This window comes from Bos grunniens, chromosome 24 (assembly GCF_055505025.1).
Source record: "Bos grunniens cultivar Pamir isolate PY7600 chromosome 24, Bosgru_T2T1.0, whole genome shotgun sequence".
In the NCBI taxonomy this organism is placed as follows: domain Eukaryota; kingdom Metazoa; phylum Chordata; class Mammalia; order Artiodactyla; family Bovidae; genus Bos; species Bos grunniens.
In genome coordinates, this window is record NC_141188.1 from 24,605,037 (window position 1) to 24,626,620 (window position 21,584).

The window sequence follows — 21,584 nt, forward strand, 5'->3', positions numbered from 1 at the left end:
ATCACTGATAAGAATTTTGATTTTTAATTTGATTCTAGATCATGGTTCTGAAAAGAGAAGCTCTGGGTAGGGTGCTGGAAAAGTGGCTGTGACTCTCAGTGTTACATAGATTATGAAAAACTGATGTAAAATAACAAATGAAAAATTGGTGGCCAGAATGCATTCCAGGTGTGTCATTTTCTGTGGAAAGGATGATTCACTGCAGTAAATAGATAACATGAGTTCTGTTCAGATTATTTTTTCTTTTTCTGAAAATACTTTGAAAAGCAATCATGAAGACCTGCTTATTACTGCAAAATCTAAAGTTGTTTGTTTCTCCTTGGGGCTAAATTTTTAAAAGCATATGTAAAATTGGATACCATGTTAATGGTGCTAGCAATGAGTTTAATTGCCAAAAACCATGGGGGCCAATTTTAATAAAGAAAATTCACCTGAGTATCTGTACCCTGTGATTATTTTTCCTAAAAGAAATGCAGAAATAGAAACAGATCTCCATCCAGATGTGGCTCCTTTTTGTCCACATCGCGTTCTTAGTGATTATTAAGAGACACGCAATCAAGTTGGATAGATATTTCTTGAAATGATGCATGGTATGCAATGCATGCTTTCATTGTGCTTCCTGCCATTATGGAATAATGCGTCTTATTTGGAAATACAGTGATCACTTCTGTTGAATCATGCCCAGTCCGTTTGTATAATAACACCCCTGTTTTGTGAATCATTTCAGATTTCAGAGAGCTATGCCTTCCTACCAAGAGAAGCGGTGACACGATTTCTAATGAGCTGCTCAGAGTGCCAGAAAAGAATGCATTTAAACCCAGATGGAACAGATCATAAAGGTAGCCGCAGTGTCAAATAGTGAGATTTCAAGTAATTTTATTCATAATGGCAATTTATAGCCCACATTTTTCGAAGAATGTGGTAGAATGAAACAGTTCAACAAGTCAAATCATCTCATTTATTCAAATAGGAGCCAGTAAATCCACTTACAAAGCAATGCAATGATGCCCTTCTTCAAATGAAAGACAGTCTTGACTGTGGCAAATACTTTTTGTCCTATAATAATGTTTTAATTCTCATTCATTGTGTGTATTTTGTAGTGTTTTAACTATCTTCAGCAAGGAAATTGATGTTCCATCTGTGTTCTTTTAAATTTATCATCTTCTTATTTCTAAAAGTAATGAATAATAATTTTCTCTCTGAAAATTTTTATAGAGAAGTTACTATTTGGCTTTGGCTTTCATTAAAAATTATTTGGATTATTTTCCTAATATATGAGTTTCTCAGAGGTTAATCTCAAAGCTATATTGAAGCTAGTCAATTCCATGTGTGGGAGGATGAGTAAAATGGCAAAATATAGAAATAAAAGGCTTCCTTTTTGCCCTCATATGGTCCACTTAGAAACTAAGTGTGGGGACTTCCTTTTGCACTCATGTGGTCCACTTAGAAAGTAAGTGTGGGGACTTCCCTTATGGTCCAGTGGTTAAGACTTTAAGCTCCAACTGCAGGTGTGAGAAGCGAAAGTGTTAGTATAGCCCACCAGGCTCCTCTGTCCATGGAATTCTCTAGGCAAGAATACTGAAGTAGGTAGCCATTCCCTTCTCCAGGAGATCCTCTTGACCCAGGGATCAAACCTGAGTCTCCTGCATTGCAGGCAGATTCTTTACTGTCTGAGCCACCAGAGAAGCCCAGCCTTGGGTTCAATCCCTGGTTAGAGCATTAAGATCCCACATGCTGTGTGGCATGGCCAAAAAAAATTGTGTACAGCAAAGGAGAAAAATACAAAAATACTGATGATTTTGTTTAACCACTATATTAGCTTCACTCATTGTTATCCAGGATACCAAAAAACTCACCTTGTAGTTAGAAATAACCAGTTTATCCATAGTGCTATTTTGTCCCCATACACCATTATTGAACCTTGCCAATCATATATATATATATATATATTTTTTTTATGCTCCATCTCTAATGCTACCAATCTCCTAAACACTTGGTATCTTGCCTCTTATTTCAATTTGAACAAGCTAGATCATTCTAAAATTACAAGTAGAGTACTGTATCACTTTCATTACCCATTAAAAATGTTTTGTTACAGATAATGGAAAACCTCCCACTTTGGTGACCAGCATGATTGACTACAACATGCCAATTACCATGGCCTATATGAAGCACATGAAACTGCAGCTGCTAAACTCACAGCAAGAGGAGGTAAAATGAAAATATCTACCCTTATATCACAAGTCAGAATGAAGCTTGATAAGCATGACCCTCATATTAAGCATGACGCCATTTTGAAGACTAATTTATTTTTTAATAAAAGGAGTGTCAGTAGAACTGCACAGATGGAGAAAGAGGCAGAAATTTTTAGTTGCCAATAGATTCCCTATCTGACCACATCCACCTTAGTGTTATGGGAACATTTGTTCATTCTCCCCAAAGATTCATTTTCCTTCATAGTCTACCATCGAACTAACCTTGATGAAGTGCTAAGAAGTTCAGGAGAAAGTATTCCAAATAAGTGTATATCCAGGGAAATTACAGTATTAAGGCTATTTTACCTGGAAATCAGAAAGTTCAATTTCATAGGTATTTCAAGTATGACCATTTCAAATCATCCAAACCTTTTGTATATTTTAAAGTTGTTTTTCAATTAACCATTATTCTATGTATTTGTCTATGTCTCTGAATCATCTTAACTAGAAACATTTTGATGTTTCAGATTATTTTATTTAATTTGTATAGTAAGATTCTACCAATGAGCTTGTTGGCATATATTAAACACAGAATGAATATTTGTTAAATATTCTTCTCCAAGATACTGATTCACTTACCAGTTTGGTTGAAGTATCTCAAAAGCAGGAACTAAGTTGTATACAAACCCTGTGTATATTCCCCAAATACTTCTAACAGTGTGGCTTAGTAAATCCTTCTTAATTAGTAGCCATTAGTTAATATACACACTCAAAGTATCTATCCCATGGACTGTAGCCTATCAGGCTCCTCCATCCATGGGATTTTCCAGGCAAGAGTGCTGGGGTGGATTGCCATTTCCTTCTCCAGGGGATCTTCCCGACCCAGGAATCAAACCTGGGTCTCCCACATTGCAGGCAGATGCTTTACCATCTGAGCCACCAGGGAAGCCCCAGTTAATATACACACTCAAAGTATCTATACTAGAAATATTTCTCAGAGAGAATATATTCTCTCCTGTTTGAAATTTCTCTGGAAGAGGAAATGTGGTTAAATACTTATTTTTAAGTATAACATTACTTGGTGAGGTATTAAATTCTTTTACAATTATTTGGTTAACTTTGTTCATAAAGCTCAAATCAAATTTTTTATTTTCCTCTTTATATCAGCAGGTTTAATCTCAAAACTGTATTTATAAAATTATTTTGTCTCAAAAGACTTTATGAAAAGTATATTCTATAACAACATCTGTATTAGTGCTGTGGCAACATCAGATTCCATATTATCAGATAGATATATGTAAGTGATTAACTCATAATAAAGCCATTCAAATACAGGAAAAGCAGTTAAGAAAATATTACTATTTATCCATCCCCAAGAATGAAAATATTATTCCCATGATTCAGCACACAATTGAAAATCATTTTTTTAAAACCTGTAAACTGGTTAGAGCTGTCAAATTATTTGTAGAAAACTCATTTAGATATTGATGTTTATTAATAGGCCAAAAAATAAGGTCAACTTTGAGCCAGCAGAGCCCACATATGCTAAGTCCTTCTGGCTTCTACAAAATCCTGAGTATTTCATATAAAAAATGGATTATTTTAAATGATAATTGGATTAGGAAAATAACTCTTATCCTTACATTTAAAAAATTCTACCTTGGGTACACATTGTCTTAAAAATATTTAGATAAATGATGAATTATATTACTTAAAAAATTTTGGAAATTGTGATCATTGAAAGATAGAAAAGTGGTTAGATAAGTCATGGTAAAAATGGAAATCAAGTGAGATATCCCTTTTGTAGTAAGTTATATTTAAATTTAATAAATGTGTAATCAATTACCTTAACCAATATTTATTGAGTACCTTCTTATGTAATTGTCAGTCTTATAGGCAGTGGAAATAAACACTGAATAAATTGACAAAATCCTTGCCTTTATTAAGCTTATCTTCTAGTGGTGGTGGGAGACAGACCATGAAGGAAATAAATGATGAAAGTCTGTATGTGAGATGATACTAAATGCGCGTAATAGAAATATAGACAGCCAGGAATGGGAGTTCCTTTAAAATTACAAAATACTGTATCCAAAGTAAGATCAGCCTTCTTAGAAACTATTGATGAGAATTTAAACCGCAACAGACTTGTTGGGAGAGAGTTTGGCAATAATTAATTTAAAACTTTGTCAAGTTATTTATATGCTGTGACTAGAAATTTATACTAAGGAATTTGATATATAAAACAATTTACATAGTAGAATGTTTATTGCATTGCTAATGGTAATGATTGGAAATATCTAACAATGAGAAATAGTTGAATCTGCAACATGGTAGCCTCTACCCATACAGGGATATTGAAATTTAACCAAAATTAAATTAGCTAAAATTAAATTTTCAGTTCTTTAGTCACACTAGCTACATTGATCAGCCATAATGTGCAGTTTGTATAAACCATTCTATAGAACAGACACTACAGAGTCACTCTTTGTATCTAGTTTCTCTTTAAACATACACATAACCTCACACACATACTTTTTACATGTAGATACATTTATATATCTTCCCTAATACATTTATATAGCTTCCCTGAGAGCTCAGTTGAGTCCACCTGCAATGCAGGAGAAGGCAATGGCACCCCACTCCAGTACTCTTGCCTGGAAAATCCCATGGACGGAGGAGCCTGGTACGCTGCAATCCATGGGGTCGCTAAGAGTCGGACACGACTGAGCGACTTCACTTTCACTTTTCACTTTCCTGCATTGGAGAAGGAAATGGCAGCCCACTCCAGTGTTCTTACCGAGAATCCCAGGGACGGGGGAGCCTGGTGGGCTGCCGTCCATGGGGTCGCACAGAGTCAGACACGACTGAAGTGACTTAGCATAGCATGGCATAGAAATGCAGGAGACCCCAGTTCCATTCCTGGGTGGGGAAGATCCCCTGGAGAAGGAATAGGTTACCCACTCCAGTATTCTGGCTTGGAGAATTCCATGGACTATATGGTCCATGGGGTCGCAAACAGTCAGACACAACTGAGCACTTTTACTTTCACATTTATATAGGGGCTTCCCAAGTGGCGCTAGTGGTAAAGAATCCTCCTGCCAATGCAGGACACACAGGAGACATGGTTTTCATCCCTGGGTCAGGAAGATGCCCTGGAGGAAGAACTGGAAACTCACTCCAGTATTCTTGCCTCGATAATACCATGGGCCGAAGCCTGGCGGCCTACAGCCCATGGAGTCTCAAAGAATTAGACATGCCTGAGCGATTGAGCACATGTGCACCCCACCCCCGCACGCACGTGCACACACACACACACACACACGCATATTAAATACAAATCTGTCTCTCACACACATATACACTTATCATGCAAATAATATTTTACTAGACTACATCTAGCTAGCTCTTTGTAGTGGACATAATAAACACTTTTATAAAGATTATAAAGTATCCACAGCTACTTTATAAACACAGATTGATCATCTTTATTATTATATTTAAATTCATTTTTGTGTGTGTTCATGTATAATAAATATAAATCTTCTACACTGTAGAATTTGTTACATATTCTATATAACAGTATCAAACAGCTTTGTGCTTATTATGTATCTCATGTTGTTTTAACTACTTTAAATATAATGTAGCCTCTCAATCATTACACAGCCCTATGAGGTTGATACTATTTTTATTATTCCCATTTTATAGGTGAGGAAACTGAGGCACAGAAATGTTAGGTAACTTGCTTAAGGTAACACATCTAATAGGTTCAGTTCAGTTCAGTTCAGTTGCTCAGTCGTGTCCTACTCTTTGCGACCCCATTAATCGCACCACGCCAGGCCTCCCTGTCCATCACCAACTCCCGGAGTTCACTCAGACTCACGTCCATCGAGTCAGTGATGCCATCCAGCCATCTCATCCTCTGTCGTCCTCTTCTCCTCCTGCCCCCAATCCCTCCCAGCATCAGAGTCTTTTCCAATGAGTCAGCTCTTCGCATGAGGTGGCCAAAGTACTGGAGTTTCAGCTTCAGCATCAGTCCTTCCAATGAATATTCAGGACTGATTTCCTTTAGGATGGACTGGTTGGATCTCCTTGTAGTCCAGGGGACTCTCAAGAGTCTTCTCCAACACCACAGTTCAAAAGCATCAATTCTTCAGCGCTCAGCCTTCTTCACAGTCCAACTCTCACATCATACAGAGCATAAATCTGAATCCAGGCAGTGTGGCTCCAGAGAATGTGCTCTAAAATAATATATTACAGACAATATATATAGTATATATAATGGATATACATATTATCAAGCTATGTGTGTGTACATTTGTGCATATATGGTGCACATTGATAATGTGAATGTTTGCATTGAATTCTATTATTTTTTCTTCTTTGAACATAAATATTTATTTCAGATGCTTTGGATTTTTCATAGAATTTAGAATTGGAGAAAACATAGTGTCCTGAGAGAGGGCATGTGGCTGGGAGAAGTCTATGTGGCTGATGGCCCAGAGGCCTCCCAGCGTGGAATTTCCTTGCTGAATTAATGGCTCAGACGGTAAAGCGTCTGCCTATAGTGCAGGAGACCTGGGTTCGATCCCTGGGTCGGGAAGATCCTCTGGAGATGGAAATGACAACCCACTCCAGTATTCTTGCCTGGAAAATCCCATGGATGGAGGAATGTGTTAGGCTACAGGCCATGGGGTCGCAGAGAGTCAGACGCAACTGAGCGACTTCACTTTCACTTTCAGTGCTCCTTGGTAGACCCAGACACTATCAGAACCTTTGATAGAGGAAGAACACCCGGATACCTGGGTCTGACCTAAGGATCAGAATGCCCGTTGTTAGTGTGCTAGAATGCTCCTGTTTCCTGACCATAGCAATTTCTTCACTGATGCCAAGATGTCATTTATGAAGCCAAGAGAATGCTTTCTATTCAAAGAAGCTCTTTCTCAAGCCTGGGTGACATCATAATGAAGCCCAGGTCTGGTAGGTGATAGTGTGATCAGTTATCTAACTGCTCTGTGCCTCAATTTCACACTGTGTTAACTGGGTAAATGCTGGGTAAATTTCACAACGCATTAACTGGGTAAATGCTGACTCACAGGTTGGATGAAGCTGACATAAGTGAACAACTAAATAACAGAGTCTGTGATATAATTAGCAGTGCTACTGCTGCTGCTACTGGTAATCATCGCATCAATGTTAAACTTTGAGATCAAACATTTATGAGTTGAAGCAAAACCTGGTGGTTTCAGTGAAACATTTTTGGTATTTTACACGAGTTTCTCGGGTCTTCCTGCCTACATAAGCACACAGCTGCTGCTGCTAAGTCACTTCAGTCATGTCCGACTCTGTGCAACCCCATAGACGGCAGTCCACCAGGCTCCGCCGTCCCTGGGATTCTCCAGGCAAGAACACTGGAGTGGGTTGCCATTTCCTTCTCCAATGCATGAAAGTGAAAAGTGAAAGTGAAGTCGCTCAGTCGTTTCCGACTCTTAGCGACCCCATGGTCTGCAGTCTACCAGGCTCCTCCGTCCATGGGATTTTCCAGGCAGGAGTACTGGAGTGGGGTGCCATTGCCTTCTCCCATAAGCACACAGCATTTGTCCGAAAATCAGTTCTCCCAAAGGAATTTTCTTCAAGAAAATGATTATAGCAACATAGCATGTATTTGTTTTAACTTAATATTTGATAGATTTTTTGATGAATTGACAATTTGGCAGCTAGCTTTGCCTTTTGGGAATTTAGCCATTTGCTGATTTGGCTTTTGGTTGCTGTTTGGCTTCTGAATCTTTTGTACTTAGAACTTTTTGTGGTAATGGCATTTGTAGTCCCTTGCAAGGAAGAAAGGCTGTACTAAGATTAACTTGTTTTCTGACTAATGAGGACTTTGGATCTAAACATGTAAATTTTTCTTTAAGTAGATTCTATTCTGTATACCAATAAAATTTTTTCAGTTCAGATTTTTTATTACAGTGTCAGATTTTTGCTTATAATATTTTACTGTCATTAAAAATAAAAGTGTGTTTCTTTTTATGCTATATTTTGTGATTGACTCTTAGAAAGCTTTTTAATAATTAAAAAATACATTCCTTCATTATTCAGATAATTCCTCAACTACATCCTTCCTAAATACATTACTTTAAACCTTTTACATCTTCCTGTATACAAAGACACATTGAATCTTTACAAGTCTTCATGTCTTGTTTGTTATTTCAAGCATCTATTCATGTTAACATTTAACTGAGCCCTATAAAAGCTTACTTACTGGCTAAACTTTAATTGATCCTATAAATAAAATAGTCATCTGAGTATATTATATTTTATGATACTTGATGATATGTTAAAACCATTTTCAGGATGAAAGTTCAATAGAAAGTGATGAATTTGATATGAGTGATTCAACGCGGATGTCAGCTGTGAACTCTGACCTCAGCTCCAATCTTGAGGAAAGGATGCAAAGTCCCCAGGCTCTTCATGGCCAACAAGATGGTAAGCCTTTCAAACTGAGCAAACAAAACAATAACATAATCCTGGATCAGAATTGATTAAAGCAACCACTTCTTATTCTGGTGGTAATTTTTTATCTGTTTCTATGGAGACTTTTTTCTGTACACTAAGGTTATGTTATCCACTTCATTATTCTTAGACTCAACTACTTGGATTAAAACTGTAAATGCTAGTTATAAAATTCAAGCTTGCCCATGTTTTGCACTCTGAGCTTGAAAATGAGTTACATTAGTGGACTTTGGGTTTCTGTGATGTTTTCTAGGTTTGGTTTCTTGGACCATTATTCTCCTGACTGAATAAAGAGTTTAATAATGGTCAGAGATTAATGAGGATGTTTTGATGTTACTAAAAGACAAAGGAATAGCCAAAAAAACAATTGCTATAAAAGAACAATTTTTACCATAGTGATTTTGCTGGGTAAGAAGAATTTTGCTGTGATTTTGAGCTGTTTTATTCAGCTCTAAAGGAAAGAATGATCATGATCTTTCATTCCTGGGTCTGTTGATGATTCCTGAGTCATTGCACTGTCCCTGATAGAGCAGTTAAGGTTGAGAAAACTGGACGTGTAGAGAAAGCTTAGCAATTCACACTTTAGGTCTAGTATAGTCAGAGGTTTTTTAAAACTATCTGTGTAGATTTTTGTCTTTGTAAATAAAATATCCTGTATGCAAGGAAATGTTCCTTACTTGGTAATTGCGGATAAAAATTCAGGCTTACAAATAGAAGGAAATTGTCCAATTTTATTCAAAAATAGTTTATTATTCCGGTAATTAACAAATTTACATGAGCTTTTTGACTGTGTATTTTTGTGCCTGCATCTGTTGATAGCAAATAAAGCTCTTTACTTGTTTTCTCTGATACTTGATTTAAAAACTGGTTGCACAAGATTGCTGCATTTCTAGCTGCTGTTGGTGTTCTTATGTTGTCAAACGAGAAATCCTTAGTTTTAATCAGAAAGTCTTTAAAAATGTGAGGGGGACTTGTGTTCCCATTTCAGATGAATCTAAAAGATGCTGGTGTCCTTGTTGGCATGAGTTACAAAGAAGGAGCAGGACACTGGTCATCAGTGGCTTTAAAATCACATTTTACTTGTTACATAGTATAACAGCTCTTGCAACAGAAATCATGCTTATTTGGGAAATTTCTAAGAATGTAGTTCTTCTGGTATGGATATAAATTGCTTTTTTTCTTCTAAAATATTAGTAGATTTTCAGATTTTGTTTTTTAATGAAAAATGTGTAGCACCAGGATAATGGAATAAGCGTATATATGTGTGTGTAGTTGGGTGGGTATGTATCTTAATATTATTAATAATATGCACATGTTTTGCCTGACCATCATCTTTTTTACTTCTTAATTTTGGGGATCATAAATAATAAGAGGATGTCTCTCATGATGCAAATCCTTTGTTTTCTTGATTGAAGTCTATTATGGATCTTTGGCTAGGAGACAGTTGATGTGACATAAATATATGTTGATTTTAATAAAATGTGGAGGGATAATGTCAAATATTACTTCTTCTTAGGAGAAGGCATTGATGCCTTTCTCGTTGTACGTTGATGTATGCATCAAGAATAGGGCCATACCTAGCTGTTTCTTCTCCAGCCTAAGCCTTCCCTGACATGTTCAACGCCTTCTCCTCACACTTCTCTTGCAGTTTCCTCTTCTTGCAATTACCTCTTCTTTCTCCTGCATCACGGGTTTTCCCCAGAATCAACATACACACATGATGTAATAAAGGCCCTCCTTAGGAGAGTGCCATTAATCCCACCGTGTCCGTGCACTCATTGCCCTTTTCTCTGCCCCACGCCCATGATACTCTTTACTGCAAAACTGAGAACCTGTCTCATCTCCACTTCCTCACTCTACCCTTCCCGGCTCATCTCAGGTGGGCTTTCATCCTCACCATCCCATTCTAGTCAAGGCTATGGTTTTTCCTGTGGTCATGTATGGATGTGAGAGTTGGACTGTGAAGAAGGCTGAGCGCCGAAGAATTGATGCTTTTGAACTGTGGTGTTGGAGAAGACTCTTGAGAGTCCCTTGGACTGCAAGGACATCCAACCAGTCCATTCTGAAGGAGATCAGCCCTGGGATTTCTTTGGAAGGAATGATGCTAAAGCTGAAACTCCAGTACTTTGGCCACCTCATGCGAAGAGCTGACTCATTGGAAAAAACTCTGATGCTGGGAGGGACTGGGGGCAAGAGGAGAAGGGGACGACAGAGGATGAGATGGCTGGATGGCATCACTGACTCAATGGACGTGAGTCTGAGTGAACTCTGGGAGTTGGTGATGGACAGGGAGGCCTGGTGTGCTGCGATTCATGGGGTCGCAAAGAGTCGGACATGACTGAGCAACTGATCTGATCTGATCTGATCCCATTCTACTTGCTCTTGTGAGTGCTACCAGCAGTCTTCATGTGGCCTGATTCTTTGATGCGACCTTCATCTTTCTCATTACTAATATCAAAGGATCGCACACCATTTGCTTCCTGGTGGGCCTGTCTCTGGGTTCCTTTTTCATTGTCTAGTCAATAGATGGCGGAGTGTGCTGGGGTGCAGCCCTTCTCTGTCTCCTCTTCCGTGCTCACTGCCTAGCTGATCACATCAAATCACATGGCTTTCAGTATGATCTGTACCCTGATGAGTCTCACATTTGCCTCTCCAAGCCCTAATATCTTTCTTCAGGTCGGGACTCTCTCCTCCTCTCTATTACCTAAATTCTAACATTCTTCAGAGGATTTATCAGGGTATGAAATGATATTATTTTTCTTATTGGCTGTTTTTCTTCTATACTATAAATATTGTATTAATTAGGGAATCTTTTGTGTTTTTGATTTTCTTTCAGTTTCTCCATTCGACATACTTCTTAAATAGTCTATTATGTAAATAATTATGCCCCATTATGTAAATCTAGCTTTTCACCATAATCATGATTTGTCATATACATTTTGCATATTTTTGTGATTTTCTTTTCTCTTTCTCCCTGACAATGGCACTCTCATAGGTAACCCATACTGACGAACTATCATTCCTGAATTTCTCTGTACACACACACACACACACACTTACACATAGATGTACATACTCAGAAGATTTTGTCATCATTTATAAAAAATAGATTATATCATTTACAGTAGTCTTTTTCTTGCTTTTTTCATCCATATTACCTTTTTTAAGAGCTTCTTGAATACTAAGATGTATATACAGTATGTGTGAGTGCATGCTCAGTCATGTCAGATCTGTGACCCCCATAGACTGTAGCCCACCAGGCTCTTCTCTTCATGAGATTTCTGTAGCAAGAATACAGGAGTGGGTTGCCATTTCCTTCTCCAGGGCATCTTCCCAACCCAGGGATCAAACCCACATCTCCTGTGTCCCCTGCATTGGCAGGTGGATTCTTTATCACTGTGCTACCTGGAAAGCCCATATATACAGTCTGCTGCTGCTGCTAAGTTGCCTCAGTCGTGTCTGACTCTGTGCGACCCCATAGACGGCAGCCCACCAGGCTCCCCGGTCCCTGGGATTCTCCAGGCAAGAACACTGGAGTGGGTTGCCATTTCCTTCTCCAATGCATGAAAGTGAAAAGTGAAAGTGAAGTCGCTCAGTCGTGTCTGACTCTTCACGACCCCATGGACTGCAGCCTACGAGGCTCCTCTGCCCATGGGATTTTCCAGGCAAGAGTACTGGAGTGGGTTGCCATTGCCTTCTCCAGTATATGCAGTCTAATGTTCAGTAAAAAAAAAAAAAAAAAGATATGGTCCCTATGCCTTTAATTAACACACAATCTAAAGGAATAAAAGTATACATATACCATTTGATTTTGGTTACAGTTCATTGAGCCAATGTGGGAAAAGTCCTGCTTCTGTAAAAATAAGAATCCGTGTTACTAAAACTTTTAGTTTGTGTCTCCTTGAAATCAGTTGGGATGTAGAATACTAGGACTACCTTGGGTCTGGGGGTATGTTGCTTTCTGTGGATAATATGCTTTGATCTTTAGTAATCAGTGGGTAAGGACTTATGATGTAACATATCCAATTATGGTAGCAACCCGAACACAGCTTCAATCTAGTCTAGTCCAGGGATTTCAAAGCATCACTGACCTCCACCCACTCCATGCCAGTGTTGCCTACCTCCAACCATTATAGCCAAAAATGTTAAGACACTGAAAATGTCCTGTGCATCCCAAAGTGAAGGACGCTGCGTCTCTGGTGTAGGCAGAGAAGGACCATCTCAGTAATAATTCAATAAGATGAATATTAAGAAGGCAATGGAGAGGAGTTTAGAAATGGAAATTGAAGAGACGTCTACAAAATATTAACATATAAAACTCCAGTTTAATATTCATAAAATATGAACAATATAAACATTTTAAAGCTAAAGCATTCTATTTTCTTTAGTACTAAGTAATTACTTTAAGGTATTATTGGAAAGAAATTGAAATAGCATATTGTCAGTTTTCAGGACTCTTTCCCATACTTATAACACAGGTAAGTGTAACAGTGTGTTATTGGACATAGTGAAAATAAACTTCTTTGGTTCTCATCTCACATGGTAATGGACGATTTTTAAATCTCTTCAATATCAAGGGAAAGAAAGAATGTAAAATATAAATCAGTTTGTAGATATAACAATATAATGCACATAGGAAAAAGAGAGGAAAAGAAAGGAAATGTCTTGCCATCAGACTAGATAATTAGGTAAAGGTGAAGAAAATACAAACCAGAATGATGAATTTGATAAGAAAAAAGTGTGTCAAAATTGATGTGTAATATTCGATTTCTTTTACTTAAGTTTATAATGCCCTAACTCAATTAAAATACAGAAATGCACAGAAACTTTGAATCTTTGTATAGGAAATATTTTACCCTCATTTAAAATATTTAGGTATAATTTACATAACACATCATATTAGTTTTTTTTTTAATATTTTAAATTTTATTTTATTATTTTTATTATTTTTTTAATTTTATTTTTTAAGTTTACAATATTGTATTGGTTTTGCCGTATATCAACATGAATCAGCCACAGGTATACATGTGTTCCCCATCCTGAACCCTCCTCCCTCCCCATATTAATTTTGATGTACAATGTAACAATTTTGTGTGTGTAATACGTTACAGAATTACCCCCACAATGAGTCTAGTTAACATCCATCACCTCATATAGTTATAATTTTTCCTTCTTGTGACAAGAACTTTTAAGATCTACTCTTTAAACAACTTCCAAATTACAGTGCAGTATTATTAACTATAGGCCCCATGCTGTACATTAAGTCCCTAGAATTTACATATTTTAAATTGGAACTTTGTTCCTTTTGACCACCTTCACCCATTTTTTTCATTAAAATATATTGAACTATGTAAAACTTTTTTGCTATCTTCAGTAATGCCTTTAGGATAAAGTTGTTTAACATATTACATAATCATTTGAGTTACTCAGGACACTATGAGGTCCTTTAAGCTCTGGTGAAGTATAAGGAGCTTACTGTGCAACAGGTTCTTCTCTGGAGTGGTTGTGGCCCATGGAATTCCAAAGTGCTTTCCTGGATCAAAAAGCTTAGAGGTACTCTGTACTCGAATGTTCATCAATTTGTAAGGATTCTTGTTTTTCCATCTATTTCAATGGATTATAAATAGAAATGTCACTTAAGGCTTATGTTGTCCAATCCCAGATCCTAGAAATTTGTGGGAGTGTGAACTAGCTCAAAATAGTATTTTTTTGTAAATTATTTATTTGGAATTGGTGCCTAAAATCAGCTGATTTATTTTTTGTTCTTATCTCAGGTAATTTATTATTAATAAAGGATTATTAATCTGGCAAAAGTGTTGGATTTAGAAACAGACAAAGATTCAGTTCACAGTGTTCAACTTCTGATAGAGAAATACTTTTCTAAGAGACATCTGAATTACTTTTCTGAGTTAATAACATATTGTATAATATTAATAGCTTTATAAGGGAAAATTTGTGCTTTATGAAACTCAAAAATATTATTAGATTATTACTAGCAAAGGATTTCTGTATTTTTAAGTCACAACAAATTGTATTTTCCCTTTTGCCATTTAAGAAAGACTATAGGAATATAAAGAGAAGTTGAGGCACACCTTTCAAATCTTTGCACATTAGCTTATTTGCCTTTAAAAGTAAGGGATTACAATAGGAAAATTGTATACATTTCTCTCTGGCCCTCATTTTGTTTTATTTTGGTTGTGACATCACAGAATATATTGCTCTAAAAGGTATTGAATGTGCCTTATCTCTCAACTCAATGGAATTATGTAGAGATAATGTTAGCAATATTTTGGTACTTCATTAATGTATCAAACAATGACTTGTTTATTCATTAAAAATTAACAATGGCCATGTGCCAAGCAAAGTAGTGTAATGTCTAGAAACAATGAAAGAGGGAGAGAGACTTGTGAGGGAAGAATTCCCCTAAAGCGCATTGACATTTATTTCAGCTTTTACCTATGATTCCTGGAGAGGCAAATGGCTCCCCACTCCAGCATCCTTGTCTGGAGAATTCCATGGACAGAGGAGCCGGGTGGGCTACAGTCCATGGAATTGCAAAGAGTCGGACACGACTGTGCAACTTTCACATCACTTACTATGATAGACTTCTAAATAATATATTCAAGGCAACTTTTTCCTTTCTAGTATATGTTTTCTAAGTCTCATAGCATTTAGAAATGCATCATTCATTTGCCGGAATTTGAAAATATTTCCCTTTCCACATTTTTGTTTTCTAAAAAGGTTTTAATATGCTTCTAGTGGTCAGGCCATTTTTGATACACAGAAAATAATTAATTGGAATTTAGTGGCTCATATGCATACAATTATTAGAATATGGTATATATGTATACAAACATAGTGTGCATTTATATATATATATATATATATATATCTTATGCATGTATGCTCAGTTATGTCTGACTCTTTGAGACCCCATGGCCCACCAGGCTCCTCTGTCCATGGGATTCTCCAGGCAAGAATACTGGAGTGGGTTGTTTCCTCCTCCAGGGGATCTTCCCCACCCAGGGATTGAAACACCATTGCCTGCATCTCCTGAATTAGCAGGAGGATTCTTTACCACTGAGCCACCTGGGAAGCCCATATACATCTTATAATGATGATTAATTATAATAAACCAAAGAACTTTAGGTCTTACTGCTGAGAGCAGGTAATTTTTTTGCATAAATATCAGTTTAATGAAAGTTAAATAATAATTTACATAGGCTATCACTATATTATAGGTAATTCAGTACATTTTATTAATATTGCTCTTCAGTTTTTGCACTTAAGCAGATACTGTGTTTTTTACAACTTGCAGGTTTATGGCAGCCCTATGTCGAGCAAGTATATCAGTGCCAATTTTCTGGCAGCATTTGGTCACTTTTTGTCTCTGTCATATTTTTGTAATTCTTATAATATTGATATTTCTAACCTTTTTATTATTATTATTATATTTGTTATGGTGACCTGCAATCAGTGATTTCTGATGCAAAAGCTTGGTAATCAATATTACTATTGCAAAAAGATTGACTCATGAAAGGTTCAGATGATGACATTTTTAGTATAAACTATTTTAAGTTATATGCATTATTTTTTGAGACATAATGCTATTGTACACTTAACTGACTGCCATATTGTGTTAAGATAACTTTCATATGCACTGGGAAACCAAAAAGCTCAGATGACTTGTTTTATTACGATACTCATTTTTAACGTGTTCATCTTTAACTGAACCCATGTTATCTGCAAATAATAGGTAAACATTTTGTATTCTAATATCTGAACACGAACATGACATATTACATTGAACCATATTAACTTGCCATATTGATTCAACCTAATAGTTCAAACTCTTGAATAACTTAAAATATTGATAGAACATGAAAATCATTAAAGCAAAAAGTTTTTGAAGTTGGGATATATTTCTGTTTCCGAACAATGATGCATACACATGTACAGCAAGCATGTGTCTTGACTAGTAAATGAATACGATGACCATAGTCTTGTTTTAAGTGTAAACATAGAAGGGAGTAAATGTAAAAATAGCAATTTAGTCGTGAGGTAGATAACTGTGTAAAGCAATATTGCAGTTGCAGTCACATTTTTTCTTCTGTCCTTGTTTAGATTATATGCTGGATGGACAGCATAGACTCCTACCTGGGGACCTTATTTTAAAAATACACATTTAGGGGGACCCATCTCAGATAGGATGACTAAGGAAAAAGGATGGTGCTACTACTCCAGATTATAATTTTGAAGATACCACTCACATTTCTATCTGACGGTTTTGGAATTTGAAGGTGGCAACAGAATTGAGTCATGTAGGTATAGTTCATACTCAAATGCTGTTTTTGGTCAGCGGTACCTTCTATGTCAGGCTTCTCCAGTGACTCAGTTGGTAAAGAATCTGCCTGCAATTTGGAGACTACCAAATGCAGGAGACCCGAGTTTGATCCCTGGGTCGGGAAGAGCCCCTGGAGAAGGGAATGGCTACCCACTCCAGTATTCTTGCCTGGAGAATCCCATGGATGGAGGGGCCCGGCAGGCTATAGTCTATGGGGTCACAAGAGTCAGACCTGACTAAGTGACTAAACCAACCACCACCACTTTCTGAGTCACTTCTCTGGTGAGGATCGTGTGAGTTTCTATGCGTTTCAGTTAAAATTATCTTCTTTGTTATGAAATTTGTTGCATACTGCATTCTTTACTAGTTTAAAAAAATCTCTCTGCAAGTCTATTATATTTTACAACCTGCTGTATCTGAATATTGCACACCCTGGATTTAAGAACACACACACACATGCAATTCTTTTTTACAACCCTGTGTACATGTGAATACAATTTTAGTAAAAATATGTTTTTGACTAAAATTGCATCTAATTTAGCTGAACAGAATAGTTTTTGGTAATTATTAAAGTATACAAAGCAGCAATAAAAACAACTACTATTGGCCATTTAATTTAGTTGGAAAATCTAATAAAGCATGTTTTTAATAAAAATGATATATAACAGGGAATGTGATAGGAAATTAAATTTAGTAGTTAATTTTAATGATGGTGACTTTTAAGTACAAAAGCTATTAAAATTTGTTGAGACTTAACACTAAATTCTCTATAGATGTTGTGTTGTCTTGAGTAAGGCATTTCCATTTTTCTACAAACTGTTTTCTTTTAACTGCTTCTAATTGTTTAGGAAATTTTGTACAAAGAAAAAATAGTTAAAAGAATGTCAATATGTTTTCTTTTTACATAAATGGAATAAAGCTTTTGACTTCCAAAATTGAACCTATTCTTAGCTCTGTTATTGTTTTCAGTTGTTCAGCTGAATATGTTTCTGTATTTAAAATACATGAAAATGATACAATGCTGCTTTTTTTTCTTAAAACAAATTCTAATGCCTGATTAAAACATAATTTTTATAGTAAATTTATTGAATTAACTCTGGAATGAGGTAGTTAAGCTAATGACGTTTTTTGAGAGCTTTCTTTTCATTGCAGTTGCTCTATAAGTAATTATATTATAATTTGCAGAAATATAATGTATTATTATAAGCTATATTGAGAAAATCATTAATTAATTGTAAGGAATGTTACTTTGATTTAGAGGACATTTTTGATTGCTAGATTTTTTTGTAACATTATTATGCTTGTGTATGCATCTTGGTGTGAGTGTATTTAATCATTTGAAATAGCTTTGAAGTAGTAATTCTCTATTTCTGAAAGCAGAAGAAGAAATAGCAACTTGACTTATGTATAAAGATTAAGTATGAAAAAAAGATGCTGAGCTGTACACTTATTTAATATGCTTTTGTGGGGAATATTATTTTCTTCTTGTATTTAGGATCATATTATTTGAAATTTTACTTTTCTATGAAGTTAAAATTCTGCTTTTTGATTCTTATTTTATATAAGTGATTTTTCATATAAGAGAGTGCTTGATTAAATTTTAGCTTATTGATTTCAATCTCAAGTTTGTACACCCCGGTGACCAGTCCAATTTTAGCTCGATACTGGGCCTCTGGAAAATTGAGGGAGATTGGCTTGATTCTAGGCTTGCCTTCGAGAGTCTAATCTGGTCAGTAGAGGATTAACTTGAAATTTTACCTCTCAGTTAGTTCTTTGTTTTCAATTATTGCTCTTGCATTTTGTCATTTTCTTCATGGTAGTGATTGTTGGTTCACAAATGATTACATGTGTTGACTGAAATCAAATAGACTGCCAGATATTTCTCCATCAAAGATAGCTTTATGCAGGATTATCAGAGAATTACAGTTTGTGGTCTGCAGTAATGGTGAGACACTTGTAAGTTCTCAAGTGGTAAGAGGGGGAAATAATTCTATAGAGGGGAAAAGAAAGTTGAGAGTGTTACAGTAAACAAAGAGTCCATGGCTTGTCGTTGGCTGAATCCTTCCAAGGAAACAAGTGAAGTCTGTCTTCTTCCAGTTGGCTTCTGTTGTCATTACAGGGCATGACTTTCCCCTTCTTGTCTCCCAGCTCTATTTAATTCAAGTTTATGTTGATTTTTTTTTTTTTTCATTTTCCCCTTTAGAGCAAGTTCTTTCTCTGAAAGCATCACTGGCCAAGAGTAAGGTTTTATATAGATTCAATGGCTTTTTGTCCCTCAGTGTCAGAAAGGACCTTTCCTAAGAGTAATGTTTCATGTCAGAGAGAAAATGCACAGATTAGAATAACTATTGAGGTCAGATTTGAATAATGATGAACGGTACTAGGGAGAACTCTCAGGCACTTTTTTTTTTTTTTTTTTTTTAGTCTCAGGTCTATATGTTATCAAGATCATAGACACCTGAAGTGTTATGTCATCATCAAAAGTTTGGTCCATATCTATTCCAACAGGCCTGGTCCTGATATCTTGGGAAAGTTATTTTATCAAACTTCACCTGCTTAAATTCTAGGAAATGTTTCCTTTCATATCACCAGACGATATGCATTCAGGGTCTATTCAGGGTTCAGTGCTTTCTGTAGATGCATCATTTGAATCTAAGAATCTGTTTCTTGGAGTTCGGTGGGGCTAGGGCTAGAAGTACCTAATAGGGACATCTCCGTTGAGTTTGAGGCGTTCTTCTGGAGGTGCTCTTTTCAATTGGTGAAGTTTCCAGGTTACAAGGTGTGGTTCATAAGGTCTTTGTCTCTGATGGCAAAATGTGACAGGGTCACTCCAGAGAAGTTTACTGTAGATCATCGCGAGGTGCCAGGAGGTGCTACATTAGTGCTAAGCAGTTGTGAGGGACTTCCTCAGTGACAGAGCGGAGGAAAGCGGTAGGGTTGAAGATTGCTAAGTGTAAAAGAGTTACATGAGGAGCAGTTACTAGGACTTCATGGGAGGTGAGGTGATGAATGAGGAATGAGTACGATGAGAATTCAGGAGTGGCACAAAAATGGTTAAAAGAAATCCCACAACACTTTTCTTGAAGGTCTTAACCAAGTAAACAGTGGTGGTGATGGCTCTAAGACCAGGGGAGTAGCCCTAAGCGGCAGGGTCCGGGTGCTGATTGTAACACTCTATGGGTGATGGTGGTCCTTATGTCTTTGGGCAAGTACTCCATTCCTTCCTTTACATTATAGAAAAAGAAAAAAGGTACTCTAATAATTGGGATGCCCAAGGGCAGATGAGTTCATCAGACTCTCCTTTAAGGCCTTAATGGCTAAGCAAGTCACTTATTCCCATATAATTTGATTGGGGTTATTGTTCCCTAGCAAAACATGGAGATTTGGCCATGAGAGAGAAATTTAGAATTCAATTTCGGCCGTGACTAACAAGCCCAAGAAAGCCTTGCGGCTGGCACTTCGTTTTGGGTTTGGGAAAATTTAGGACAGTTTGAAGCCTGTCTGTATCTAGGTGAAGCCCTGGTTCAGATATCATATGCTGTGAATACTGAGCCTGGGTTTGGACAAACTGCAAAGTTTGGGGCAACCTTCTGCCCCTTTAAGGCCAAAAGCGCTACCACTTGGAGGCAATCTTCCTGTGAGGAGGCTTGAAAAGGAGCAAAGAAGCAAATCATACACATATTGCAACAAAGTTGAACCTCTAGGGAACTTTATATCAGATCAGCTTTTAGGATTTGCAAGAAATAAGGGCTCTCAGTAAAACCCTGAGGCATTACTGTCCCGGTGAATTGTTTTCCTTCCCAAGTGAAGGCAGAAAGGTATTGACCAGTTTCATCAACTGAAATACTAAAGAATGCACTGCGTGGGTCAATTACAGTAAAGAATTTACTTTTGGTAGGAATGAAGACTAGTAACCTATCAGGGTTAGAAACAGAGTGTAATGATGTTGTTTATTGCTTAGAAGTCCTAGATACACCTCCATTCTCAGACGTTAGATTTTCTCACCAGTAAAATAGGAGTGTTACAGGGGCTTTGACAAGGAATAATGAACCTTTCAGCCTTGAAATCTTCTATTATGGGTTTTATGCCTTGAAGAGCTGCTTTACTTATAGGGTATTGATTGATTCTGGGAAAAGGTTTTGAGGCATCTCTTTGAATTTTGATGGAAGGTGTACTATGAATTTGGAGGTGTCCAAAAGGATTTTGGTAACTGATTCAGTAGGAGTAAAGAGTGTTTCTAGAGTCTGTTCTACTACTATCAGAGATGGAACAAATTAAAGATGCCAAAGGGTTGTTTAATTCACCTGGTTGGTTACTTTGATGACTACCATGAAATTTTAGAATTATTTACTCCTTTTGAGATAAATTCCAGCGTGATACTTCTCTAAAAACTCCCAGCCTAATAAATGTATAGGCACTGGAAACTAAATAGGGAAAACCGGGGTGTGTATTTCTCAAAGGGCTTAAACAAAAGGGAAAAGTAAGTAGGTTCCAAGACAGGTTCCTTAGCGATTCCCACTAGAACTGTTTTAGTA

At 36.7% G+C, this 21,584-nt stretch overlaps 1 protein-coding gene across 17 annotated transcripts in view; it reads left to right on the top strand.

The window, feature by feature from the left end:
• Positions 1-21,584, top strand: part of NOL4 (nucleolar protein 4) — a 557,406-nt gene that overhangs the window by 236,591 nt on the left and 299,231 nt on the right. For all 17 annotated transcript variants that reach the window (XM_086372830.1, XM_086372837.1, XM_086372842.1 and 14 more), the window contains 3 exons: positions 728-839; positions 2,099-2,211; positions 8,546-8,678. In XM_086372830.1, coding sequence (XP_086228956.1) covers positions 728-839; positions 2,099-2,211; positions 8,546-8,678 — 358 coding nt within the window. The remainder of the gene's footprint in view (positions 1-727; positions 840-2,098; positions 2,212-8,545; positions 8,679-21,584) is intronic.